The sequence below is a fragment of the Mastomys coucha genome, unplaced genomic scaffold, assembly GCF_008632895.1.
Source record: "Mastomys coucha isolate ucsf_1 unplaced genomic scaffold, UCSF_Mcou_1 pScaffold7, whole genome shotgun sequence".
NCBI lineage: Eukaryota > Metazoa > Chordata > Mammalia > Rodentia > Muridae > Mastomys > Mastomys coucha.
The window spans coordinates 23,513,065-23,537,877 of NW_022196913.1; the positions used below are offsets into that span (position 1 = coordinate 23,513,065).

Below are 24,813 nucleotides of genomic sequence, written 5' to 3' on the forward strand. Positions count from 1 at the left end.
TCATTCGTCCTGAGCCAGAGGAAGCATGACTACCCCTGAGCTAGTCTCCCTAGAACACAGTGTCTGATTTCACAATTGCATACATACAATGTCCACCTGTGACTGTGATTGATCAACTAAAAACACATGGCTGCCATCTTCCCGAGAGGAGTGTCCGCATCTACTAGCTCAGGTCGGCACTCTTTCTCAGCACTGACATCCAGCTAGGTTTCAAGTCCTTACTGCTCCACTCCCGACACAGGAAATTGTCACCGAAATGGTTCCATCAAGTTCCTGAGGTCCTGTCCCAAGAATATACCTGGAGACTTCCCTCTACTCTCCCTTACTATAAGGAGCACTTTGTGGTTGCACCCAGCCTCCTTGCCAGACTCCTTGTGGCACTGCTAAGGTGGGCACCCTCTTGAAACAGTGCATACGCGGGACTGGATCTGCACAGGGCCTGTTTCCACCTAAGCCTGAAGCATTGCTGCTGCATGCAGTTAACCTCCTTAGCATGACACAGCCAATGATGGAGCCTCACAGTCTGCCCTCCTGGGAAGCCGAAAGTGAATTTGGAAAAGTGACTGGAAAAACAGTTGATGATGTAAATGAGTTCATATTAATACTAAAGAAGTAAACATCCAGGAAACGTGGTAGCAAAAGAATTCTCAGCCTTTGCAGGTTGTTTGTGAGCAGAACATCAGACCCTACCTCAGAACAAGAATTCCCAAGACAGTCACACAAAACACAGGACAATAACGTCTACGCACCCAGGCCACACCCTCTTCCTTTTGTAAACCACTACTCCTGGTCAAACGTATAATATAGACAAAACACAATAGTTATTTTGATATGTTGGATTTATTATTTTAAAATTGTATAAAGAGCACATGTGCATGAGTTTAAAAACACAAGTGAAATGTAAGGAGTTAAGAAAGAAATACAAAAGAAATCTGAGACATGAAACAAAAAAAAAATACATTCTGAGAATTGAAATAAAAAGGTATCTCACTTACTACAAAATTGTTACTTCAATATATTAAGCAGTCTTTTGATTCAGATGCAGCACAAGACCAAGTTATTCATTATCAGGTCATACTGAAACTCACAGACTAGAGGAAGGACCACAGCATGACCCAATGGCCACAGGCAGGGATGATGTGAGTGGAGCAATGTCCATGAGGTATCACCATAAGTAAAGTCACTAGCTCATCAGCATCCAGCAGTGAGCAGATCCACCACTTCAGCTTTCGTCCTTGGATGACTCGCAGTGAGGCGCTTCACACTTAGAGAAAGAGTGAAGACACAGTGAGTACTGCCGGAGCCAAGTGCTGTGCTGCCTGCCAGTTACCTCGCTCAACTGCAGGCGGGCTGTGATGGAGACATAAAGGACACTGGCATGACAACATATGGCTTTATTTTAAAGGGTTTAACATAAAGACTGATTGTTGTTTCATGCTGACGGTTTTGCCTCTGTGTGTCCAGCTGCTGTGCTGTGCTGTGTGCTGACAGTGTCACAGACACGGGGCCCATCTGCTGTGGCATTGGCTGGGCCAGCAGCCCATCTGCCTTCCCTTGCTTTGAGAGCCACAGTCTGATAGCCTCTTCCCCAGTGGTTATGGTCAGAAGTACTGCTGCCTCTCTGCTACTTACTGTGCCTGCATGAGGATGTTCAAGTGACCTTCCTGTCATATGAAGACACTCACCAATGTCCTCCATGCTAGAGCTCACAGCTTTCCTATGAGAAGTGCTAACACCCTTGAGATGCATCCCTATGGGGAACTGCAGATGTCCCTGGGGTCCAACTGGGTGGCTCTGAGCTCAGTTCCCCACTTTATGCTGTGCCGTCTCTGACAAGTCCCTCACCCACCTTCTCTATCCACAAGTGTAACAGGGAGGCACATCAATCCCATACCTCACAGGATGGCTGACCTTAAGACATGTTAGGACAGTGTTTGAAATTAAGCCAGCAGCTGGCACTGATAGTCTAGCCAAGTTAATCCTTATTTTCTTAGAAAATGCAGGTCTCTGAGGGATCTTTCAAGCTACATCTTTACAACCCATATATAATAAGAAGGCCTCGATCTGAATTGTTTTTACACACACACACGAGCAGGATAAATCTGGCTCTGGCTGGTCGCACACTCCGTGACACACTTCAACACTTTGTTGGTACAATTTCATTTATTAACACTCACTTCACAGAGCAGAACTCATAGTTCTAAAAGCGGTTTCTCACTATCCTGCTTTTCCTCAGCTTCTTCTTCAGATCCTATGAGGGGGGAAAGAAAAGAAAAGCCAGGGTCTTACTGTGTTAATGTTACAAATTTCTTTGCTGAAATGTAGTTACAAAGTATAATGTAGATATAAAAAAAGAAACAGATTAATAAACTGTCATTTGAAAGTCTGACCTTAGGTTCTGTAGGAGAAACTTCAAATGCCGCATCTAGCTTGGACTAGGTTGGTCAATGGACTCACTTAAATACTAGTCAAAAGTCTTCACATAACAAGAATTATTATCAGTTCCTAAGCTTCATCTCCCTCTTTGTTAAGACTAGTTGGTGTGTTTTAAACTTTTAAAATATATGTATAGGTGTTCTGTCTGCATATGACTGTGAAATACATGCATACTTGAACATAGGTCTCCAGAACTGGAGTTATGAACTATAGTAAGCTCTTACATTAGTGCTGGGAATTGATTCCAGGTACTCTGAAATGCCAGCCACTGTTGGCCACTGAAGCATCTCTCCAGCCCCACTGTGTATATATTCTTAAGTATAAACCACATTTAATCTGGATGTTTTTAGAAACCATGGCACAAGTTGAACTGGGCATGGTAATGATTCCTTTTTTTTTTTTTTTTTTTAAGATTTATTTATTTTATGTATATGAGTACACCATTGCCCTCTTCAGACACACCAGAAGAGGGCATCAGATCCCATTACAGATGGTTGTGAGCCACCATGTGGGTGCTGGCAATTGAACTCAGGACCTCTGGAAGAGTCAGTGCTCTTAACCGCTGAGCCATCTCTCCAGCCCCACAGTAATGATTCCAAATGCTAGAGGAAGGTGCTGCCAGATGGTCAAGTGCCCCAGGGATCATTGACCAGCTCTCTGGATAGAAGATTTTCAACTTTAGGTTTTTCCACAATTGTGCAAGTTGTCTAGTTCTGAAATTCCTTCCTTTTTATCTTTACTAAATAAAAAATACTAACTATCATCAAGGACTTTTTCCTCTAAAGATCAGAATTCAGAGCTACCAGTCTGAATTATATTCTTTTGAGCTACATTTCTGTGAAATAACTTGCACTCACTTAAAATTAATTTATATATAATTTATAATAACATGGAAATTATTGCAAAAGCAAACTCATAACAAATAGTTAAGTAAAAAGTTTACACAGTCTAAGCTTACATATGACAAAATTAAAAACCCAAATATAAATACGCATGTGTGTATGTGTGTGTGTGTTTGTGTTTGTGTGTGTGTGTGTGTGTGTGTGTATGGAGAAATAATAGAAAGTAACCATATAACATAACACATATCTTTGAAAATTTCAAAATGTCTACAACAAAATGAAGGAAACTAATTTTTAACTCCTAACTTCATAAACAGAATGTTGCTTTTCCTATAGGAAGTATAGGCACCATGGTGTGAAGTTACACACACACACACACACATACACACACACACACACACACACACACACACACACACACATACACACGCACACACAACTAGAAGAATATACCATGAGCTATGAGCTGATATTGCCCCTCAGTTTGATGGGCAGGTCAGCTTTGCATGTTTTTATGTACGTATACTGGCCAAATGCTCCTGGGGTTGTTGAGAGCCATTAACCCATATACCTAATGGCTGAAGAAATGTGAATAAGGATCTACACAAAGAGCCATGTCACCAACCTGTTGATAATCAGGAAACACTACAGCAGGTCAGAATACGTGCGTACCACTAAAGCAAGATCTAGAAGAAACTAGAGCTTTAAAGGCCTGTATCAGATCGTAAGAAAGGACATATGCCAACCAAGTAAAATAAGGTACGTTTTTACAAAGTAGGAAAAGATTATACTAAATGCAATCCAAAGGGAGTCAAAGAAACCACTGGCTTGGCACACTCTGAGTGAATGACTTTTAGCCAATATCAAATGGGTCAGTGGGGAGTCACTGTTTTAATAACTGTTTCAAAATGGACAGAGATATCTGACGTCAATAGAATACGCATGTAGCCTTGTATTTCTTTTATATATGAAAAGTAATTAAAATATACTATAGTCCTAAAAAAATGCAAAACCAGCCAACCAAGAATACCCTAATCTTGATCGAAACTTCTAGATAAAATCCACAGGCAAATTCCTTTATGACCCAGAATGAAGGTTGAGATCTTAGCTATGACTGCTAAAACACTATCATCACAAGACCAGACTGCTGGGAACCATGAGAGCCCTGAGATAAATATCCTGCCCCAGCTAATTGAGAACCCGGAGATTAACATCCTGCCTGACAATCACAAGGATCCGGCTTGGCCCTGGGAAAAGAACATTCATGGAAATCCACCCCCTCTCCACCTGTCATCCACCCCCTCCTCACCTGTCACACCGGAGCTCAACCCCAGAAGAGTTTGTAACCCTCCATCTCCCTCCTTCCTCTCCCCCTCCCCTCCAAGATTTTTGCTTTAAATATGCTCGGCTGCACTAAGTAAACGGCTCTTGACAAGCAATGCTTCCTTGAGTCCTGTCGTCTCTCTCGCCCATTCTTTATTCACAGGTTGTGACTCTCCTCGTTCCCCCGAATAACATGACCTGCAGGCCAGGTCACCAGACCCATCATCTAGGAGTAATTAACATTAAGACACAGAACCCAAGAAGACCATACTCTTAGGGTCTTGGATGGTTGGCCTGAGGCTTCAGCCTTGGTCAGAGAAGCTTCTTTTTGCCACAAACTGGGGTAACTGCAGAGTCTCCTGGCTGCTGAGTGCTGAGAATAAGAGTGTGTGTGCTCAGTCCTAACGAGGACACCTATATATCCTTGGAGACTCAGAGACCATCACAGGGAAACAGCAGACTGCAGGACCACAACAGGGAAGACAGTGTGAACCACTCTATCAGAGGGGCACGATCTGGATAGCTGATAATAAACTTGCAGAAGCTGTAGCTACCTACACGAGACTGGGAAGATCAATAACCAATCATGAATGAGGTTTGGGTGGTCAGGGGGGCTCTACTTCTCCCTGGGGAGCTAGTGAATACTGGTGGCCACTGGGGAAGGAGTAGTCGGTGTCGTCAGTAGTGTGGTCACTGGTGAGTTCCCCATGCTCCAGTGGACAGCATTACACCTATGTAACAAGGACTCTGGTTAAATCCAGTAGATAACAAACCAAATGAGAAGGCATGAGAATGAGAGAGGGACCTGCAGAGAGAAGAGGGGGGTTCACCAGGGTGAGAGGGGTGGGGTAGAGTGTATGGAATTATTACAGAATTTAACTGAAATGTGAAGTAAATATAAAGTGAAAAGACACAAGGGATGTGGAAGAGATGTCAGCATGTAGGAACATGTAAGTTAAAGACAGCGAGCACCTCTGTAGTTCTGTGATCCTACCAAAAGCAAAAGTGTGCAAACAGCAAATAGTGTTGGCATGGAGTCATAACAATAAAGCCATACTGCCAGAAGTATGTGTGGAGTAGAGGACTGCGAGGAATAGCTTATGAAAAGTTCAAGAGGCATTTACCACATCATTTAAAAATCCATCCGAGAAAGGTATTAAATGTCCATACACGTAAGTGGCTGTTCATGGCTCAATTACTTATTAACAGCCAAAACTGCATTCTGAAGTGGCAGTGACTGACAAATGGTGCAGCGTCACACTGTAAAGAAACAAGAACTGATGCCTGCAGAAAGAGCAGCTGAATGCAGAAACCACAGAGCATGACTGTTACTAGTATATGTCCAGGAGACAGAGCATCAAGATAGGAAGCAGAGCAATAGTCACCTTAGCATGACTGTACAGGAACAGGGGCTAAATGCAACCATGCATGAACAGTTTATTGATATAATAAAATGATCTAAAAAACTACCACTAGCCATAACCCAGTGGTAATTCCCCAAATGACCACTAGGTGGCGGACATCACAGATGAATTGCCCTGTATCCTCCTGAGAAGTTTGATGGGGTAAAACTACTTCATTTAATTATCATTCACAAAAGATGTATTTATTTGTAGTATGTAAAGTTATATATACTTCCATAGAGCTTAAAATATCCATTAATTAATAATCCCGAAAATGGGTTTTTAATGCTTTAAATATTCCCTATACAAAGGGTGATGACCTAATTGAGAACCCTTCTGAGGGATGAAGGAATGAGGCAAGGCTGTCCGCAGGCAAAGCAGGGGCATGATAGCTCTTGGAATCTTAGCACATTTATTTTGACGTGCCCAGAAAAAGTTAATATTATACATCTGTCCACTGACTGGGATCAAACCCATGCCAGACAAGTGCTACACTTCCATACTACACATCTTCAGTCCCAAACTAGTCGGCATTTCAAACCAGACTTCTCATGGGGCTAAAGAACTGTCCTGACGTAAGCATTCCACTTAGTTCATTTGTGCCCAGTCAGTATCTTCACTCCAGTCCCCTAAGAGGCCTGTGACTTCCTCCTCTGTGCACGGAACAAGCAAGCAGGCTATTGTTAGACACATCAGCAGGCTTTGTGGACAAAGCAGGGTCTAGTTCCCAGACACACATCCACTGGGATGTGATGATTCCTGAATGCCCATTCTAAATTTTGAGCTGTTCCTTCTTAAGAAAAGAAAATACCATTTCTAGGTTTACTTCCTTGAATCTCCCTCTCTACTTTAACCCACTCCTCTCACAGACAGAAATCTATCATGTGTCAAGTATTAGTTTGGGTGCTGGGCACAAGGCGGGCAAGGCAGCCCCAAGTCTTCTGACAGCACCAGTCTCTGCAGGCAAGCAGCGCTCCTCCCTCTCGAGAGTATTATGAGAGTCTGTGTGAGAGAATAGCTTGCCAGTTTTAAACACATTACCTTCTATAATAATTTTATTTTTTTCCAAATTGAACATTCAGTTAACACAAATGTAACACAAGAAAGCAAGCTCTTTGAGAATCCACCTCTGTTTATCAATACTGATGTGTATCTTGTATAAATATAGCAGCTACCTAAAGGAACAGAATTTTCTGTTCCCAGTGGTAATTCCCCAGAAGACCACTAGGTGGTGTCAGACACCACAGACTAAAGGCCCTTGCGGGACCAGGAAAGCTTGACCAGGAAGAACCACTTCATGGATATTATTAGCCTGCTGATCTGAGAAATCGCATTAGCATGGGGAAACTAGGCTAACAGTTACATTTTTAATTAGATTGAAAATTCCATTTTTTGAAACAAGTCCTATGACAAAAAATATTGGAATCAAATAGTCAGATGAAGTAGTCAAACGTTTCACTTTAAATTCTCCTTTCTCTAGGTTTCAGACTGATACTAAGCTGTACATGTGATTTGTCCATTTCATGCTGTTTTGGACCCTACAAGAGCGACACACAGTGTAAGTAACCCAGAGCTCCTGCAGTCCGATCCCACTCACTGCACAGAGCTGCGCCTTCCCTTATTCTCACAGCCTCTCGCCTTAAATATCCGTCTATCTAATGCTGGGACTACACCGCAGCCTCTAATTCAAGTTACATCCCAGAGGTAGAAACAGACCAAATGACTGCTACCTATGGGACACATGACAGGGCTGTAGAACAGGACCTAGAAGTCTAAGGGTCCCCTAACCAAGACAGTAGCAGGATGGGCAATGGACAAGGCTGGATGGAGGCTCTTGGAGCTTTAGCTAGAGCTACAATGTTCAGAACAGAAGCAAAAGGAAAAACTGCGCAATGGCTTGAGGCCTTGGAGCCTAGATTTTCTGAAGACTACGAAAGGTAAAGAAGGTAGTGTAAGAGGTGGGACAGTGAGGGAGGGAGGTCAACAGAGATGACTTGGGCCAGGTCACTGAAGGCGTTGGGCAGAGAGCTGACCCGGCCACTCTGGCACTTCCACAGACACGGGAAGCTATAAGCAGCAGCTATGAGCATGGACTCTCCGTGAGCATGGACTCTCACACTGGAACCACCACTTACTGTGTACTTCTGCTCTGTGTCTGACTGTTTCTCTCTTGGTACAATAAGCTCACAGAGTGGTGGTAAGATGTGAATGAGCCCCAGTGCCCCTTACTTGCCTGGTGCCTGTAAAGTCCAAACAACTTAAAATATTTGATATATTGTATGAAAATAAATGTAAATGAAATCAAGTCTTTTAGGCACTGTTTTTACCTCACCGACTACAACATGTAACCACTTTGAAGTGTTCCATGCAGTGGCTCCAAGGTCTATACTCCTTCCGCCATCCTGAGCAAGCACTATTCTACTGACTCGTTGGATTTGACCTCACTAGTACCTTTGTGAATATACAAAGGCCTGCAATGGTTACTTTTTACATCTGGCTTATTTTATCTCATGCATTCTGTTCAAGGTTCACAGATGGTCATGGGTCAGGATTTAGTTCCTTTTTAAGGCTCTCATATATTCACCTGGATGCACGTGTCACATCTGTCATCTGTTGAAAGCTACTGTACAAAATGCTGCTAGGATTACAGGAGCTCACTGTGTCTTGAGTTTGTTTTCCTTTCTCTTGGATAGATAGTCAGACAACCACGGGCTGAGTGACGTCATAACTCTACACTGAATCTTGTTGGGAAGCACCCAGCTGTTTTCTACTGGGGCTGCACCATTTTGCCCTCTCAACTGTTGTGCATGTGGGTTTGACCTCTTCCATGTGTATGGGACTTTAACAAGGAATCCTTACGTTAACACGGTACAGTGGTGCCTTAGTATGGTTCTGTTTGTATTTTTCCCAAAGGTTACTTGTGTTGGCATGCTTTCCCACAGAACTGGGTCTCTGCACACCTTCTTTAGGAATGAACATTCCAGACCCTTGTATGTTTTGGTCAGGCCCACTGCTGCTGCCATCTGTCACCACTGGTCTCCTGGAAGACTCCCCTACTTAGCTTTACATCACGGCATGCTCAGGGTGTGCTAAACAGACTGGGAAGTAGACAGGACATGAGAAGGAAAAATGGACCAAAACACAGTCAGTGATGGCTTACCTGCTTCAGATTCAGGAGGGGAGTAAAACTGACCATCAGAGAGCCCTGCAGGGATGAGAGCTGCCCTCTCTGATGCATCTTGAACTAGTAGGAGTCCTGGGGGAGAAGAAACACAGATGTTAAGAACCACATCTCTCTCCTGGTAGCTTCCTAGCAGGATTAATTGTTATAAAAATGACATTTCAATATATCAAGTAAACTATTAGAAAAACAAGGTACTTTGACAAATTTTCAACCATCAAATAAAGATTTCATTAATAAAACCACACACCAACCTTGTACAGATTAAAGGAAAACAAATCAAATAGTTTTAATAATCATTTCCAATTACACCTGGGCTCAGTATTTAGACCAATCTCCTGAGGAGTCTCACTTCTCTACAAACATTAACACCAAGTTCAAAACCAAAAAAGACAAATGACAGAAACTCATACAAGGAGGAAGACCATCTGTCCTTAAGGCTTCTTTGCTAAAACCAGTGTCAGTGTCAGGAACTGTGGTAGCAAGTCCCTGGCCACAACAGTAGAAACCAGGTATGTTTCCTATGTGCCACTACAGTGAAGGCAAATGATACTTTAAATTTCATGAAATATGTACTCATTTTTTGACATAAAAGTCAGTTCACTGTTAAAACAACAACAAAATCCCCTCACAAATAAATCCCCTCACAAATCCCCTGTGCAGCTAAATGAGCACAGGCACCAAGTGAGCACTTGCCCAGCCCTGAATTCTGCACCTCTCTGTGGACGTCTACGTTAGTATAGCTATTTTGAAGCCATGGGGTTCCACTTAAGTGTTTTATACTGTTATTATCAATTATAATCTTATATGCTTATCTACCACAAAAAAGAAAAAAAAACAAGTTAAAACTAGAAAAACAATTTGCTTCATATCCGTTCATAAGTCACGTGTCCTTTACCTGCATTGTCCTTTCTTAGCACCTAATATTTTCCTATTCTTTTCTACATGTGATACTGTAGCCAAAAGTATGTGTTTTTACACACACACACACACACACACACACACACACACTATATCTAATGTATATATTATAAGTTAGGATCTACATATGGCAGAATATAGAAAGGATTTTTTCTGATACTAGGTAGCTTTGCTTTTCCCTTTTTTTAAAAAAAATTAATGTTTATGTATTTGTGTATGCATGCCTGTGTGGGGTGAGCATGTGTCACAGTGTATAATCAGAAGACAATCTGTGAGAGTTGGTTCCCTCTTTCCTCTGTGTGGGCTCTGGGAACAGCATTTAGGCTGTCAGCCTTGGCAGCAGGTCCTCTTACTCACTAAGCCGTGTCTCCAGCCTTTCTGCTCACCTTTATTAGACATTGTGAAACTGGTTTAATCACCTAACTATTCAAACTTCAGTCAAGTGAACACTTGATATTTTCAACAACGTCGAGTTTAGAATTTATTATAATAAAAAGTGGCCTCCCTACAGTAACTTGACACAGCCCTTCTCAGCTAGAAGGAACGCAGAAGCATCTAGGATCACTGTTTAGTGTGCTCTATAAATTCACTCTTGAATCACAGTTCTTTTGTTTGGTTTGCCTTCTCTGCTAAGGAAATTCTTCAAATCAAACTTAATGTAGAGTGATTCTTGATCCTGCTGCTTTTAGAGCTATAATTATGCTTAATTTTCTATAAAACACAAGATTTTTTTCTTCTTGTTGGGGCAAACTGAGCCAGATGCTGGGAAAGGGTCCAACAGGGGCATGTCTAAAGCAGCATGCCCTTCTAAACTGAGTTATGATCCCTTTCCGTCCTAGAAGGATGGACATTGTATCTCCACTAAAGGTTTCCTACAGAGAAGAACCCCAGGCCAGTAACCAACTTTACCTCTCTCGATGGACCATTTGATCCTCCTCCCTAACATCAGAGCACACTGGATACCCATGAGGTTATGTAATCGCTCTGTCAGATCTTAGAAGAAAGTGGTGCCATATGTCACTCAGTCACTTAAGGGAGGACAACAGACCGCTGAGCCGGCCACTGAGTTCTCCTCTGAACCATCACAGTCCCAGTGCCAGGCACTTAGCTGTTCTATTTGTGACCCATCCTAAGCCTGCTATATATACAGCGATATGGCACTCTGCAGAGCTTCTGACTACTTTAAAGCAGCTTCTTCCATTCACTTAGAATTGGTCCCACATTCTCTGCCCCTGAAAATACACAGTTCTGTTCTGGATAAATGCTCACAGACCTGGGAATTATAATGAGAAAAGGTCAAGCTGCCCAGGGAGAAGGAAGCAGTGACTACTTTATTTTACGAATGTCTGTCCAACCAATGGTCATACTTTCTAAGGGACACATGGTCCAGGTAGAACGAGGAGTCACTTTGAGTCCCTATGCACTCACATGTCTACCCAGTTTACCCTCAATTCTGACACAGCCACTGAAGAACATGTGCCCACCTGCCTCAATTTGGTCTCTGAAGCTTCTCTCACAGCAAGAAGCTGCATCAGTTCCCTGCAGTGTGATATGTGCAAGCCTGGCAGGCTGAATGTGCTAAAAAACTTACTGTTTTCTTCTTCTGCCTCTTGAGGTAACACTTTGAAATCCAGGAACCATGTCTCAATCCAGGCGAGGATGAATGAAATGATGGGCAACACATAGCCAAATGCCCCTTGAGAGAAAAGCTAGAGAACAGGAGGTGTTGAGGGAAAGCAGCCACTATTCAGCTCACACAGGAAGGAGGGCTTCCTCGGGGCAGAGGGTGACAGCACAGGGAGGAGGGCCACACATACCTTTGAGAGGATCACTTTTGCTAATAGAAAGGCACTGGTCACTGCTGTTGTCAACTGCAAGACACAATATAACACTCCTCAAACAGGACACTTAGCACTGTGAGTGCCCCCCTCAACAAGAAACCTGGGCCAAGAGCAGACAATGCTCTTGTATTTGTGTTTTCCTGCACACCATTCCCGGCAAAATGGGGTTTCTGAGGCTTATAATCTCTGAGTGGCTGTCTACATCACTCCTCCAAAGAAGCTGTAGAAGGCTAATGTGTTGGGAAACTTGTGTCCAGTCAAGGTACAACTCTAATACATGTAAGAAAGGACAAGTGACATGCAGATGGGGCTCTGTCTCCCCAGGGTTGTGAAACCCCGAGGAGCACTCACTTTACAATGAGCACTATTACCCACTTCTCCAACTGAGGCTTGAGCAAGGTAAAGCCTAAGAAGCATGGACGGCAGAAATGACTAACGTGACTGGCAGGACAGAGGCCAGGAACATGCCAAGCACATGCTTATAAGCTGTAAGTAGATACACACACACTCAGATGAGAGAAGAAATTTACTACCAGACAATAATTTATTTTAGAGCCTGACATCAATTGCTCTTAGGTGCCTAGCTGATTTCCCTTCCTGCAAATAATGTAAATAATTTGAAACAAAAAACTGGATCTGATATATCAGACCTTTCCTTATTTAGACTATCTGAGATGTGACACTGTACCGATGAAACTAAACTGAATTCTATTTGAAAATGAAAGTAGGTGCTTTACTGTGACTCAGTGCACACATCTTTCATAACAGATAACAAGATGGACAGTCTGACAAACATGAGTCTACCTGGAGACTCTGGAACAGAATGTCCCAAATGCAGAATGTGATGGAAAAACAAAAAGGGGTGATGAAGTCAACAAGAGACGGGAATAAGGCCTGCTGCAATAGCCAGCTACATCTTTGAAGCAAGAGTCAGAAGGACAGGAGGTCCGACCTGTATCTTGTGATGTGAAGGCAACACACAGCCAGCCCTGATGACTGTCTCGGGCTCACATTTGTGTCAGCCCAACCAGGGACTGCTACTGCTGGATTTCAACCTCCTCCTGAGCTCCCTCTAGTGCAGAAGCACCAGAGCTCTGCACCTGTCCTCCATCTCAATCACTAGGTTTGTGGGAAGGGATGAACAACATCCAGGACATCCACAGACAGGGTGAAAATGATGCAGGTAGTCAACTGTCTCCAATATTCAGTTTCTTAATATTTACTGAAAATGAACAGACTGAGTGCAGTCAGCTAGACACAAGGAAAAAGATTAGGCAGGGGGTGGGGAGGTGTCCACTCATCTGAGGAAAACAGAGGAACAAAAGGAAGAGCTTGACAATGGCTTTTCCCTCTTTAACAGTTGGTTAACAGGACTGTGGACATGTTGGGGGTTTACAATCACTTAGCTGATAAACCCCGGAGCATGTGTGTGAGGATGTTTCCAGAGAGGCTTAATGGAGGTCAGAAGCCCACCCTGAATATCGGCAACAGTGTCTCATGGGCTGGGGTCTAGGACTGAGTACAAATGAGGTAAACTGGGCACCAGTGTTCATCTCTGCTTCCTGACTGTAGATGCCATGTGACCAGCTGCCTCATACTCCATGGATGCCCTCCCCACTGTAACAGACTATATCTCAAACTGTGAGCAAATGAACTCTTCCACTCTCAAATGCTAAAATCACTTCAAAAGATAAGTAACCAGCAGAGACTATCAGGAGAGGGCTGAGGGCAGGGAGAGGGGCTGTCACCAAAACAGAGACCAGCACATCATGTGACTACAAAAATTATGAAGCAAGGCATTTCCCACATATCTCAGTGGGCACGGCCCTCCACTCTTATCTAAAAGATGAGATGGAGGACAAGGGGAGGAGAGGCCAGGGCTTACTCCTGGCCCCGTAGACACCTCCCACCCCCACCCCACTATAGAGCATGCCAGTTATGTGGTTAACTGTTTTCACTGCAGAAAGACCACAGGTATATTAAGTCTACTAAAATGAAGGAAGAGGACTTAGAAAAGCTGGTGAAACTAGAGATCATCCAAATCCTGTCACTTCTCAGCACAGCCTGCTGGGAGCTGCCTGGCCACCAGCCTGGGAGATGACCCACTGTGATGCACACTCACCGCTATTGCCCACCAATGGCGCAATCTGCATACAGCATACCCAAGTATCAGCACTTTGAATCGGAAAACTGCCAAAAGCTGAGGAGGTAAAATGGTAAGAAAAGTTATGTACAATATGTAAAAAATAAAGCGGCTTCAATTCTATCATCAGATCCCAGACTGTCACATGTGGAACATATGGAACTGCAGCCCTAGGTTTCAAATCAAGTCCCTATTATCAATATAAACAGAGGGAAAAAACAAAACAAACAAACAAACGAACAAACAAAAGCCCAAAGACAGACCAGCACTTCCTCCAGGGACCAGGACCTGTCAGTGAGTGTTACTGCAACTCGGGAGAGGATGAGCTCTCCTGGCAAGGGCTCCTGGTCTCATTCACCTTTCCCTTTCTTGCCCATCAGTTTCTTGTTGAGCCAGAGAACACTGAGTGGGCAGGTAATTCAGGGAAAACAAACATGCTCACTGCTCAAAGTAAGGAAAACTGGCACTGCATTTAAGGCCTATGTCAAGGTTGGTTTCCATCTCATTATATCTGAATCAGGATATAAAAATACTTACAAATATATCAAAGTAAGAGGAGTAGTAGTCATAGTGAATCACTTCCTTCTTCAGTGTGTTCTCGATGCCTCCGTTCACCTGGAGAGCAAACAGCAGAGTGAGGAGTGAGAATGAAACACAAATATACATCCTTTTACACACACACATGCATACTCACACTAATTATCTATCTACCTACCTATCTATCTATCTATCTATCTATCTATCTATCTATCTATCTATCTACCTATCTACCTACCTATCTATCATCTATCTATACACATACACAACTATCTATGTATGTATATACATACCTATCTAGACATACTACATGCTTCCCTACATACCTCCTTGGAACTCACAAATGCTCAAACATGGGATAACAAGCTCTTACCAGTTTAGTTTGTCTTCACAGAGTTCTTGGAAGGGCCAGGGAACCCTGACCTCACAACACTCATCCCCAAGGTGCGTTATAACACAGGACATGTGTGCCAACATTTTCTGTGACAAGTTTTGTTTTAATTTGCTCTTGACATTTAAAGTTTTGACTCTAATAAATATAAATGCCTTTCTTGGTTTAAGAAATAGGAACAGATTTGACCTACAATTGTATATAACGTAAGTACAGGATATGAGGGCAATAGAATTCAACAGGGTAAATTTTTTGCTTATTTCTTATTATCAAAATTAATCTTAAATGATCAAGTTCAGGATTCTACAGATTAAACTAGGCAGGGAAATTTAAAAAAAAACAAGTAGGGACCACCCCCATATATTAGGCCAATTATGGAGTCCAGGTAGTCTCTCTATAGCCCTAGGCTATGGCTCAGCCTGGTCAATTCAAGTTTTTCATTACAAATGCAGTCCTAACAGACAGATAGATACAATTTACCAGGTAACTGGGTAAGAGCAGAAATTAACGGAAAAATGTCCCACAACTGTTCAAGTTAGAATAGAAATGGTCACACAGGGAGGGAGGTCTTAAGCTATTTTACTAGCTTGCATGTGCTATAGGAATGAAGGCAAAGCATGAATACTACTCTCTGCCTTACAACTCTTGAGTTTAGGGGTCTGAGTGGTGAGTATGGATCAGCTATAGATCTACTGATCTATAGAGTATTGGCTATTTATCTGTACATGTGAAGTGCAGAAGAGAAGTCATATGCAAGTAGCCATCTAGCCTCATGCTGTGTCTCTGCAAACTACAGAAAGCTGCTGCTCAAATATTAAAAGAATGGTTACTACTGGTTGCCCAGGCAAAGGTTCTCGATCAGACAGCTCCCTCTGCGTCTGTTTCATGGGTGCACACTGGCCACGGGGGACTGCTTCCTTTGCTATCTCTGAGCACTGTAACGTGACTCTCTCTTGCCTAGAAGCAGAGTTCTTACAGTTTAAGTCTGCAACCCAAACCTGTACTTTAAATCCTTATTTCACAATCATGGGTTCAGAGGTTCTCGAAGAGACTAACTACACTTCAAACAAAATCTCTTCCCAGTAATCTTTCTAGGTCAGGCTGAGCATCCCGTATGCACACATCTGAAATCTGAACTGCTTCAAAAGCCCGAGGCTTTCTAGGCACACACGTCACTGCAAATGGGAACTTCCACACTTGACCTCATAGGAAGGGACTCAGTTTGACGTCAAGTTTACAAAGAGTGTAAACTGGCCATTAGACTATGAATAAAGCATGAATAAATAAATGTCACTAAATTGGGTTTCATTCCTAAGATAACTTGCTATATAGATATTTTAACACCCTTAAAGCCCAAGCACCTCAGGTAAGGGACAGTTATGTGCTTCTATTTTTCTGGGTTCCATCAACAGTGTAGTTTTAAATACTGGGTAGATACAAGTCTGCCCCTATCTCCAGAATGTGCCTCTCAGACGAGCTCTTTCTTCTAGTCAGGCACTTGGAGCAGCATTTCTTCACCAGCTTCTGACTTCGTGTTCTTGCTACCAACCTGCCTCTAGCTTAATCAAGTCGTTCACCACTGCCACAAAGATCTTCATCCATTCACAAGTATCTGCTGGGAACCTACTGAGTGCTAGGCATCGTTCCAAATATAGGAATTATTTCAGTAAATAAAACAATGTCTGTCTTCAGGTGCTTGTCAAAGTGTAAAAAGATAATAGCAACCACAATGAATCAATCACAAGACACAGATACAAGACAAGGTGACAGGATAATGATGCCATTTAAACTGATATCAGCATGACAGGATCCCAAAATACAAGAGGATACAGGAAATTAATAATTTTAGGCAGAGGGAACACTACTATCTTAAGACAGATAGAAGCCTGTTCCAGTCTGAAAGCTGGAGGCCAGAGTATCTGTGGAATGAAAGGAATCATGGACAAGTAAGGGTGAAGTGTTTACATAGAGAAGTCTTCAGGCTAGGTGGTGAGGAACACAAGCAACCAGACCCAAGGCTTTGGAAACAAAACATACCAGGGTTAATTGAACACATTAATTACAATAAATTCCATCAGGTTATTTTAATTTTGTTAGTGTACATATAGAGAATTTAAAATATGTTAAGCTTTATATTATATTTCTATTTGATAGTACTATTATAGATAATAACTGCAAAGTTTCCCAAATTATTCTAGAATTTGTTCAATAAAATATGAATAATCTCTTTTGTAAACTCTTACACGAGGAAATTTAAAAGCACATATAATATAGCAAGCATATTTCAGAAGCACTTTACACATATACTTTAATATTAAAAATGATCTTATGTGTATGGGTGTTTTGCCTGCATGTATGTCTATGCACCGTGTGTGCCTGGTGCTCTCAGGGGCCAGAAGAGGGCATCAGATCCCCTGCAACTGGTTACAGATGGTTGTGAGCTATCATTTGGTGCTTAAAATAGAACTGCGATCCTCTGGAAGAGCAGCCACTCCTAACACTGAGCCATCTCTCAAGCATCAACAATTTTGTGGTTGTTGCTTTTTAGAAAAAGAGCTGGTAAACATAAAAACAAACAACAAAAAAAATAACCCAAACAGAAAATAATTATTTTTGTTTTTCAAGACAGGTTTTCTTCAATTTATTTGAGCCAAAGGAGAGACATAGATAAACAAGCCTGTGTACAATGACCAGAGCTATGTCCTAGGGCAGTTTCATGAATATAGATAGCTGAATTTGTTCAACAAGCTATGTATTTTCAACTCTGTATTATTAAGCTGAGAACCAGGAATTCAAATTTCAAAACCCCAGAGGAAGTAAATTTTAAGTTTACCAGGTGTGCTTCATTCACATACTAACACTAAAAGTAAGAAAATTCTAAATCGGATGAGGACAGGTAACACATCATTTGAAAAGAGATGACACTGCTAAATAAGACAAACATAACAAGAAAAAATTTCAACATTTTTACTTCTGGAAGCAAGAAGTCATGAGCAAAACCAACTTACATTTAACTCTATTATCCACAGTAACGTTACAAATAAGAGGTCAAAGGTGACAAAGAGACAAAAAGTCCTCCTGACATCAGATATGCCTTTCTTTTCCCTTCCTTCATAGGACTCAATCCTGGCCATGAGCTGAGCAGGGCTGATGGAATGTATGTCACGCAGAGAGGCATGTGAGCTCTGGCTCCCCGTCAGAGTGTTCTCCATGTCTTCTGGCAGGTGGTTCATCCTGGAGGAGGACTGAAGGAGTCTCCTTCCAATTCCACCATCCCTAGTGAGAAGCAACCTGCAGAGATCAAAAAAGAAAATCCATGTTAAAACCTCTGCTGATGTCATGTGATCATGCTGCCCTCACCACGCTCACTGAGCCACAGTGCTGTGACATAGACATTTATGTTTGACAGAAACAAAGAAGTAAAATAATATATAAAAATATGTATTATATAAAATATAATATATATTTTATGTTATATCATAAAATATATATTGTTATGTTATATAAAATAATGATATATTTTATAATATGAAAATATATAATATATAAAATAGTAATATTGCACTCAATATTACTAAGTGGCTGCTTGGAAAAGAATATCAATGAAGAAAACAAAGTTACATTAGAAAAAGGTGAAGCTAGGGTATTAAGCACAATACCAAAGCAGTCTCGGAAGCCAGGAGCCAGTTTCCTGGCCACATCAACAGGTAAATCTCCATAGTCTTATTATTACCATGGGCTACAAAGCCATATTCCACACATCTCCCCAAAGAATGAAGCAGAACACAAGAACTAGCTACAAAACTGTTCCTAGTGAGGAGTTGTTTTCTCCAGAAAGAGACATCACTATATTTAGCACTCCCCATCCCCTCTTCAAAAACAAGCATGTTTTCTGGGAATCTTCTTAGGAAGGTTGTATTTAAACCCCCAGAGTCCAGCACAATGCAAATACCAGAGTAATAATTCCAGAAGTTATGGCTGCATATAGAGGTTCCCCAAGACCTGGAATGCTTCATCTTGCCAAGGAGCAGTAATCCAAATGAGCTGATTCCTCAAGGATAGGTAAGTGCGTTTGACAGAAATGATGGGTGGCTGCAGAGCTGAGCATTACAGCTTTCCACCCAGGGCTACCTCTCTCTGGGGAGGACTGCTTGTGCTTCTGGCTCCACTGACATTCATGTTTTGCTTTGGCCGTGAATGTGGACAGAGTTGGGTGGTACTTGTGTCCAAATTCATACCCTCACCTTTTTAAAGTGTCACGTGTCGTGACTGGCAGTATCCAGACCAGGCACATCTTTAAAATGAATGAAACAGACTATGAGAATAGATTGCTAAGATTCCCCCCAGGCAGTGTGGTCTCACACAGTATACCTTCTTTCTTTACACTTTGCTCTGCTCGTTACCTTACCATACTTGGGAACTAAAGTCCTTTCCATACATTTATACCAGGCAATGGGGTAATATATTATCTTTAAAGCAATTTAATGACATGAATTGGTATCTTAAAATATACCACTTGCTATAGGAACTCTACTCTTAGAGATTTAAAGGAAATTCACCAAATCACAGAGATTTAATGTGATAACTAATCTGTCTTGGAGGAAGAGAGGGGCATAGTGACTAGAAGCTCAAAGCAGGAGTGTGTTTAGGGAACTTGTAAAGTTCCATTTTTTGACCCAAGGAGTAGTAACACAGTTGTGTTCACTTGGGGATAAACTGTATTCACTTGGTAGTCTCAGTAGTGTGCTGACTGTTTAAATTAAAATACCTTACCTGCATTTACATGTACATATATGTGTAGCTTTTCAATAATATTCCATTTAAAAGTTTATCATAAAATTACTGTAGTTCAATTAGGAAGCAAACCTGCTACTTAACCAAAGGAACAATTAGACAAATCGTTACATGGAATAGCCATGTAAGACTGACTTAAATGTATCCTTTTCAAGCCTTTATGATGATTTAGGATAATGTTGTATATGTTATATTATATGTTAGGCTATATTGGATTAAAACTTTAATATTAAGTGGAGCACATACGTGTGTATATTTATGACCATACAATTAATTCCTCAAAGGATCATATTCATAAAATATATCAGATACTAGCAAAGATTACTATGGGTGATGAGTTTTCTTTTTTGTTTTTTCTTCAGTTCTTAAATGTAGTTTGTGCACAATACGTTTAAAACAGGAGGAACTAAGTCCACACATCTTGCTGTTAGGATTCTTTACAGAACTGGCCAGAAGTCTATAGAGCTCTCTTCTCTTCCTCCAAGCTGGGGAACATTAGCATAGTGTTTGGGTTATTTGTCTCCTCAGAATAAGCAAATCAGCAAACAACTTTGAAAACCTCGGAGGCAATCAATTTCAGTGTGCTGTGAACAAAAACCAATGCTTTAAATTTAAAAATATTTTTACATGATTTCTTTGTCAAGTAGGTCACCAGCACTGTAGATATTGCTACAACTAGGCTGATATCTTTCCCGGGGAGAGTAAACCAATTGGTTATCCAGTACAAAATGGTCAACCCTGAAAACAGACATATAAGTAAAATTATATAGACTGTATTTAGAAATATGTGTATGTACTTAGAAACTTATATGTATATATATGTATATACATAACAAAAATTAATGAAAACGAGATGAATTTGAAAAAGAACAAGAAGGAATATATGGGAAGGTTTCTAGAGAAGAAATGGAAGGTGTAAATGATGTAGTTCTGCTAACCTCAGCGTGTGTGTGTGTGTGTGTGTGTGTGTGTGTGTGTGTGTGTGTGTGTTTTAAAAAGAAGAAATACAAAGAAGAGCCTGCCTCAGGCAATCTTGAATGAGAGTGAAATTAGGAGCTGTCCATAAAGCTTCAGTAATCAAAACAGAATGTAGCTAGATTAAAGATAAATGAACAGATCACAGGACATAGCTGGACCCCTAATAGATCCACATGTATATGGGCATCTGACTTTTGATGAAGATACCAAAATAACGAAGTAGAGAAATAAAGCTTGTCTTCATAAAATATGCTAATACAACCATATAAAATTTGAAAAAAAAAAGATGAATTTCAACCTCAAATTTGCATCATGTAAAAAACTAATTTAAGATGGATCATGGATATAAGTATAATAAGAACATAAAGCATAAGAAGGGGTAGAGAGATGATTTCCATATATCCAGAGTATATGGAAATATAATAATAAAATCCAGTATTCTGTATGCTAATTGAAATAGCAAAGGATTTCTATCAATGCATCTATTATAACTTGTGGAGAACACTTTTACAGTATTCTTATAGATACAAATTTCTTAGAAAAGGTAAAAAAAACAAAATTTCATGACTGCATATTTTTTTTTTTTTTTTTTTTTTTTGTGCAGGTTGCCTTAAAAGACCATTTACTGTTCTATCTTAAACAATGTGAACATCAACGTAAGAAAGACTACTGATAGCATGGCTGGAATTCATTCTGGAAAACAATCTTAAAAGATTATGGCTACCTTGTAAAAGCAGATTAAGAGTAGGCAGGAAGTCAGAAAACCATGTAGGAGGAAGAAAATTAGAAAAGTCAGTTTATAATTCTCAGTGCAAAAATTATTTAGGCAAGTAATATTAGTAGGCGCTAACAAGTATTTTAAATTTATGAGGAGCAGTCTCCAAGTATACCTCTTACATAAGCTCTGTTGGGGGACAATATACCTTTATAGGGAGAGACTTGACAGTCAGCACCTGGACCAGTGCTGGAACAAGTTCACATGATATCATACATTGTGTTGCAATAAACATACAATAAAAATTACAATATTCTCCACTATAAATGTTTAACCTGCATGTAGCCATAAGGAAGTAATCAATCACAGACAACTTTCCTAGCCCCCTCAGGAAAGGCAGTGAACGAATAGTCAACAAAACAGTCAAGTGCAGCAGTGCAAATACTCTTCAAAATGAAAAGGGCATAAAGCCCAAACGTAAAAAGTAATGAAGCGGCCTGGCTGAGTAACAAATGTAAAAAGACAAATGTCAGTAAGGAGACACAGTAGGTCATTCAACATGAAAGTCAAGCATACCAGCACAAGTTCAACCACTGGAACCCATACAAAGGTACAAAGAGAAAACAAACGCCTCAAAACTGTCTTCTAACCTCCACATGCATGCCAGCACATGGTGAGCAACACACAAAAACTCACACCCAGGCACAGTTTTCTTTTAAATGTTATTTTTAAAGAACAATAACAAAAAGAAAATGCTACAAAAGAGTATTAATGAACTGATAAGCTTTGAACTTGTTATATGGAATGCCCTCAAGTGAGTAGAATGTTACAGCTACACCTCAGCACTCCTATCTCAAGACCGCTCTGGAATCAAGATTGCTCTTTGATTTCTCTTGCTTTTTACAAGCTACTATCAGTCCAGGATAATTAAAACAACAGGGTCTCCATAGTAACCATCTTCCATTTCCAAGTTTTCCCCTAGAAAGGTACCTTCTAGTGCTCAAATGGATTTAGCATTTTAGGCTCTAATATTATACTCAAAATTATTTTATCTCCACACAGCACCTAAAAACTATTTTATCTCAGCGTCTCAGAATAATGGGTTACCTCTTCCAGGAGTGGCACTAGTAGAATGTGTTCCCTTGTTGGAACAGGTGTGACCTTACTGGAGTAGGTGTGGCCTTGTTGGAGAAGTGTCACTGTGGGGGTGGGCTTGAAGACTCTCATCCTAGCCACATGGGACACAGTCTTCGCCTGTTTGCCTTCAGAACAAGATGCAAAACTCTCAGCTCCTTTTGCACCATGCCTTCCTAGAAGCTGCCATGCTCCCACCCTGATGATACTGGACTGAACCTCTGAACTTGTAAGCCAGCCCCAATTGAATGTTGTCCCTTGTAAGAGCTGCCTTGGTCATGGTGTCTCTACACAGTAATAGAAGCCTTAACTAAGTTACCTCGTTTCATGTTGTCCAATGTTTGTGTTATCTTTTTGTGGTACCTCAATAAATCCCAATTTAGGCTATTGCCAATGCAGTTGTTTACTCAACAGATTTTGACAGTTAGACTCTATTGATGACACCAATATACTTGATTCATAGACCACAGAAAAATTTAGCAGATACTCAACTAGAAGTTTCATCCATAGCTACTTCCAGCTAGCCTTCAAAATGCTGGAAGATGAGATGCATGTGACTGAAGAAGAAATGTAATCATCTATCTCACCCAGTTGTGAACCCTGCAAGCTCCAATCTTGTCTTGCCTGGCAAAACAGGTCTACTGGTGCAATTGTGGCATGCCCATTAGAGGAGTTACCAACCATTTTTCAAACTGGATATCACTGTCAAAGAAGTCAAGAACTTGTGGCTATATGGACACTGTCAACAAGGTCAAGAACCTCTGGCTAGATAGGTCATGGGCACTAGAAAAGAACCTGCTATTATTTTGCTAAAAGAGCACAGAACTAAAATGCCTCCTGATGACTCATTGCTATGTCCACAGATTAATTCATCACTCAGCCCTTATCAGAGGCTTCCTCTTGCATTAGATAGCAATTAATATAGAGAAGACTCAGAATCGGTCAATGTGCAGAGAACAAAAGACAACTGAGTGTTCAGTCCAAATTTAGTTTCCTTTCTTACATTTATTTTTTAAAGTACGTTTGTGGATCTATGTATGGCTGTGTGCACATGAGTGCAGGTGCACATTGAGCCTAGGCATCCTTGATCCCCTCCTGGAGCTGGAGTTATAGGTGGGGTTATAAGATACCATATGAGACTGTGCTGGGAACTGAACTCAAGTCCTTTGGAAATGCAGCACGAATTCTTAACCACACAGCCATTTCACCAGCCTCTTAATTTACTTTCTAGTTTTGTGATAAATACCATGACCAAAAGCAACTTGGGGAAAGGAAGGGTTTCTTTCATCTTATAATTCTCAGGTCACAATCTACCATTGAGGAAAGCTAGGCAGGAGCTCAAGCATGAACCTGAAGACAGGAGCTGAAGAAGAAACCATGGAGGAACACTACTGACTTCTGCCTTGTTGTCCAAATTTACACTCAACTACCTTTCTTATACTCCTGAACTACATAAGGCCGGCACTACCCATAGTGAGCTAGGTCCTCCTGCATCAATCACTACCCATGAAAATGTTCCCCAGACTTGCCTATACAGCAATCTGATGGAGACACTTTCTCAAATAAGGTTCCTTCTTCCTAGCTTGTGTCGTGCATAAAAACTAACAAGCACAAGCCCTAAATGTGATCACTCTATCTTACCACTCAAGACTAGGGGATCATTACAGAAGAAAGATCAGAAAGATTTTAAAAGCCATGGGTGGTGACTTCAAGGAAGTAAGGAAGTGTTTGTAGACAACTGATGGCAGAAGCAAATATAAACTCAGTGATTGTGACACATGCCTAAGTCCTGCACAAGCTTACTCCAGACACAATCCCAGCCTAAAGCAGGGAAGTGAGAATGAGGTCCCACTCTTATTTGATATATATATATATATATATATATATATATATGTATATATATATATGTATATATATATATATATGAATCTGATTGCTTTGCAGAGAGAGAAATTTATTTTCTTTAATGAAATTCTCAAGTAACTAACAAAGGAATTATTTTTAAAGTTAAATCTCATATAGTAATTATCTTGCACCTCAAAGGCCAGAACTGAGATTGTGTTTGTCACACATTCTTCATGTTTCCCAGGCCTATCTTTTCAATATAGACAAATAAGAGCTTAATTCCAAGAAGCATCCTAGTGAGTAGTCGACCAGCTCCACAAGCCTCTTCA

The 24,813-nt window shown here is 41.0% G+C and overlaps 1 protein-coding gene across 2 annotated transcripts in view; it reads right to left on the bottom strand.

Annotated features, from left to right (window-relative positions):
* Positions 1-821: 821 nt before the first annotated feature.
* The window catches only part of Stard3nl (STARD3 N-terminal like), a 35,285-nt gene continuing 11,293 nt past the window's right edge, over positions 822-24,813 (bottom strand). The window contains exons 2-9 of one of the 2 annotated variants that reach the window (XM_031358053.1): positions 18,027-18,309; positions 14,628-14,705; positions 14,070-14,147; positions 11,924-11,977; positions 11,698-11,815; positions 9,165-9,260; positions 2,178-2,251; positions 822-1,264 (exon numbers count right to left, since the gene is read on the bottom strand). In XM_031358053.1, coding sequence (XP_031213913.1) covers positions 2,193-2,251; positions 9,165-9,260; positions 11,698-11,815; positions 11,924-11,977; positions 14,070-14,147; positions 14,628-14,705; positions 18,027-18,251 — 708 coding nt within the window. In that variant the 5' untranslated portion in view covers positions 18,252-18,309 and the 3' untranslated portion in view covers positions 822-1,264; positions 2,178-2,192. Of the gene's footprint in view, positions 1,351-2,177; positions 2,252-9,164; positions 9,261-11,697; positions 11,816-11,923; positions 11,978-14,069; positions 14,148-14,627; positions 14,706-18,026; positions 18,310-24,813 lie in introns of both variants that reach the window. The other variant, XM_031358054.1, reaches the window with a different exon arrangement.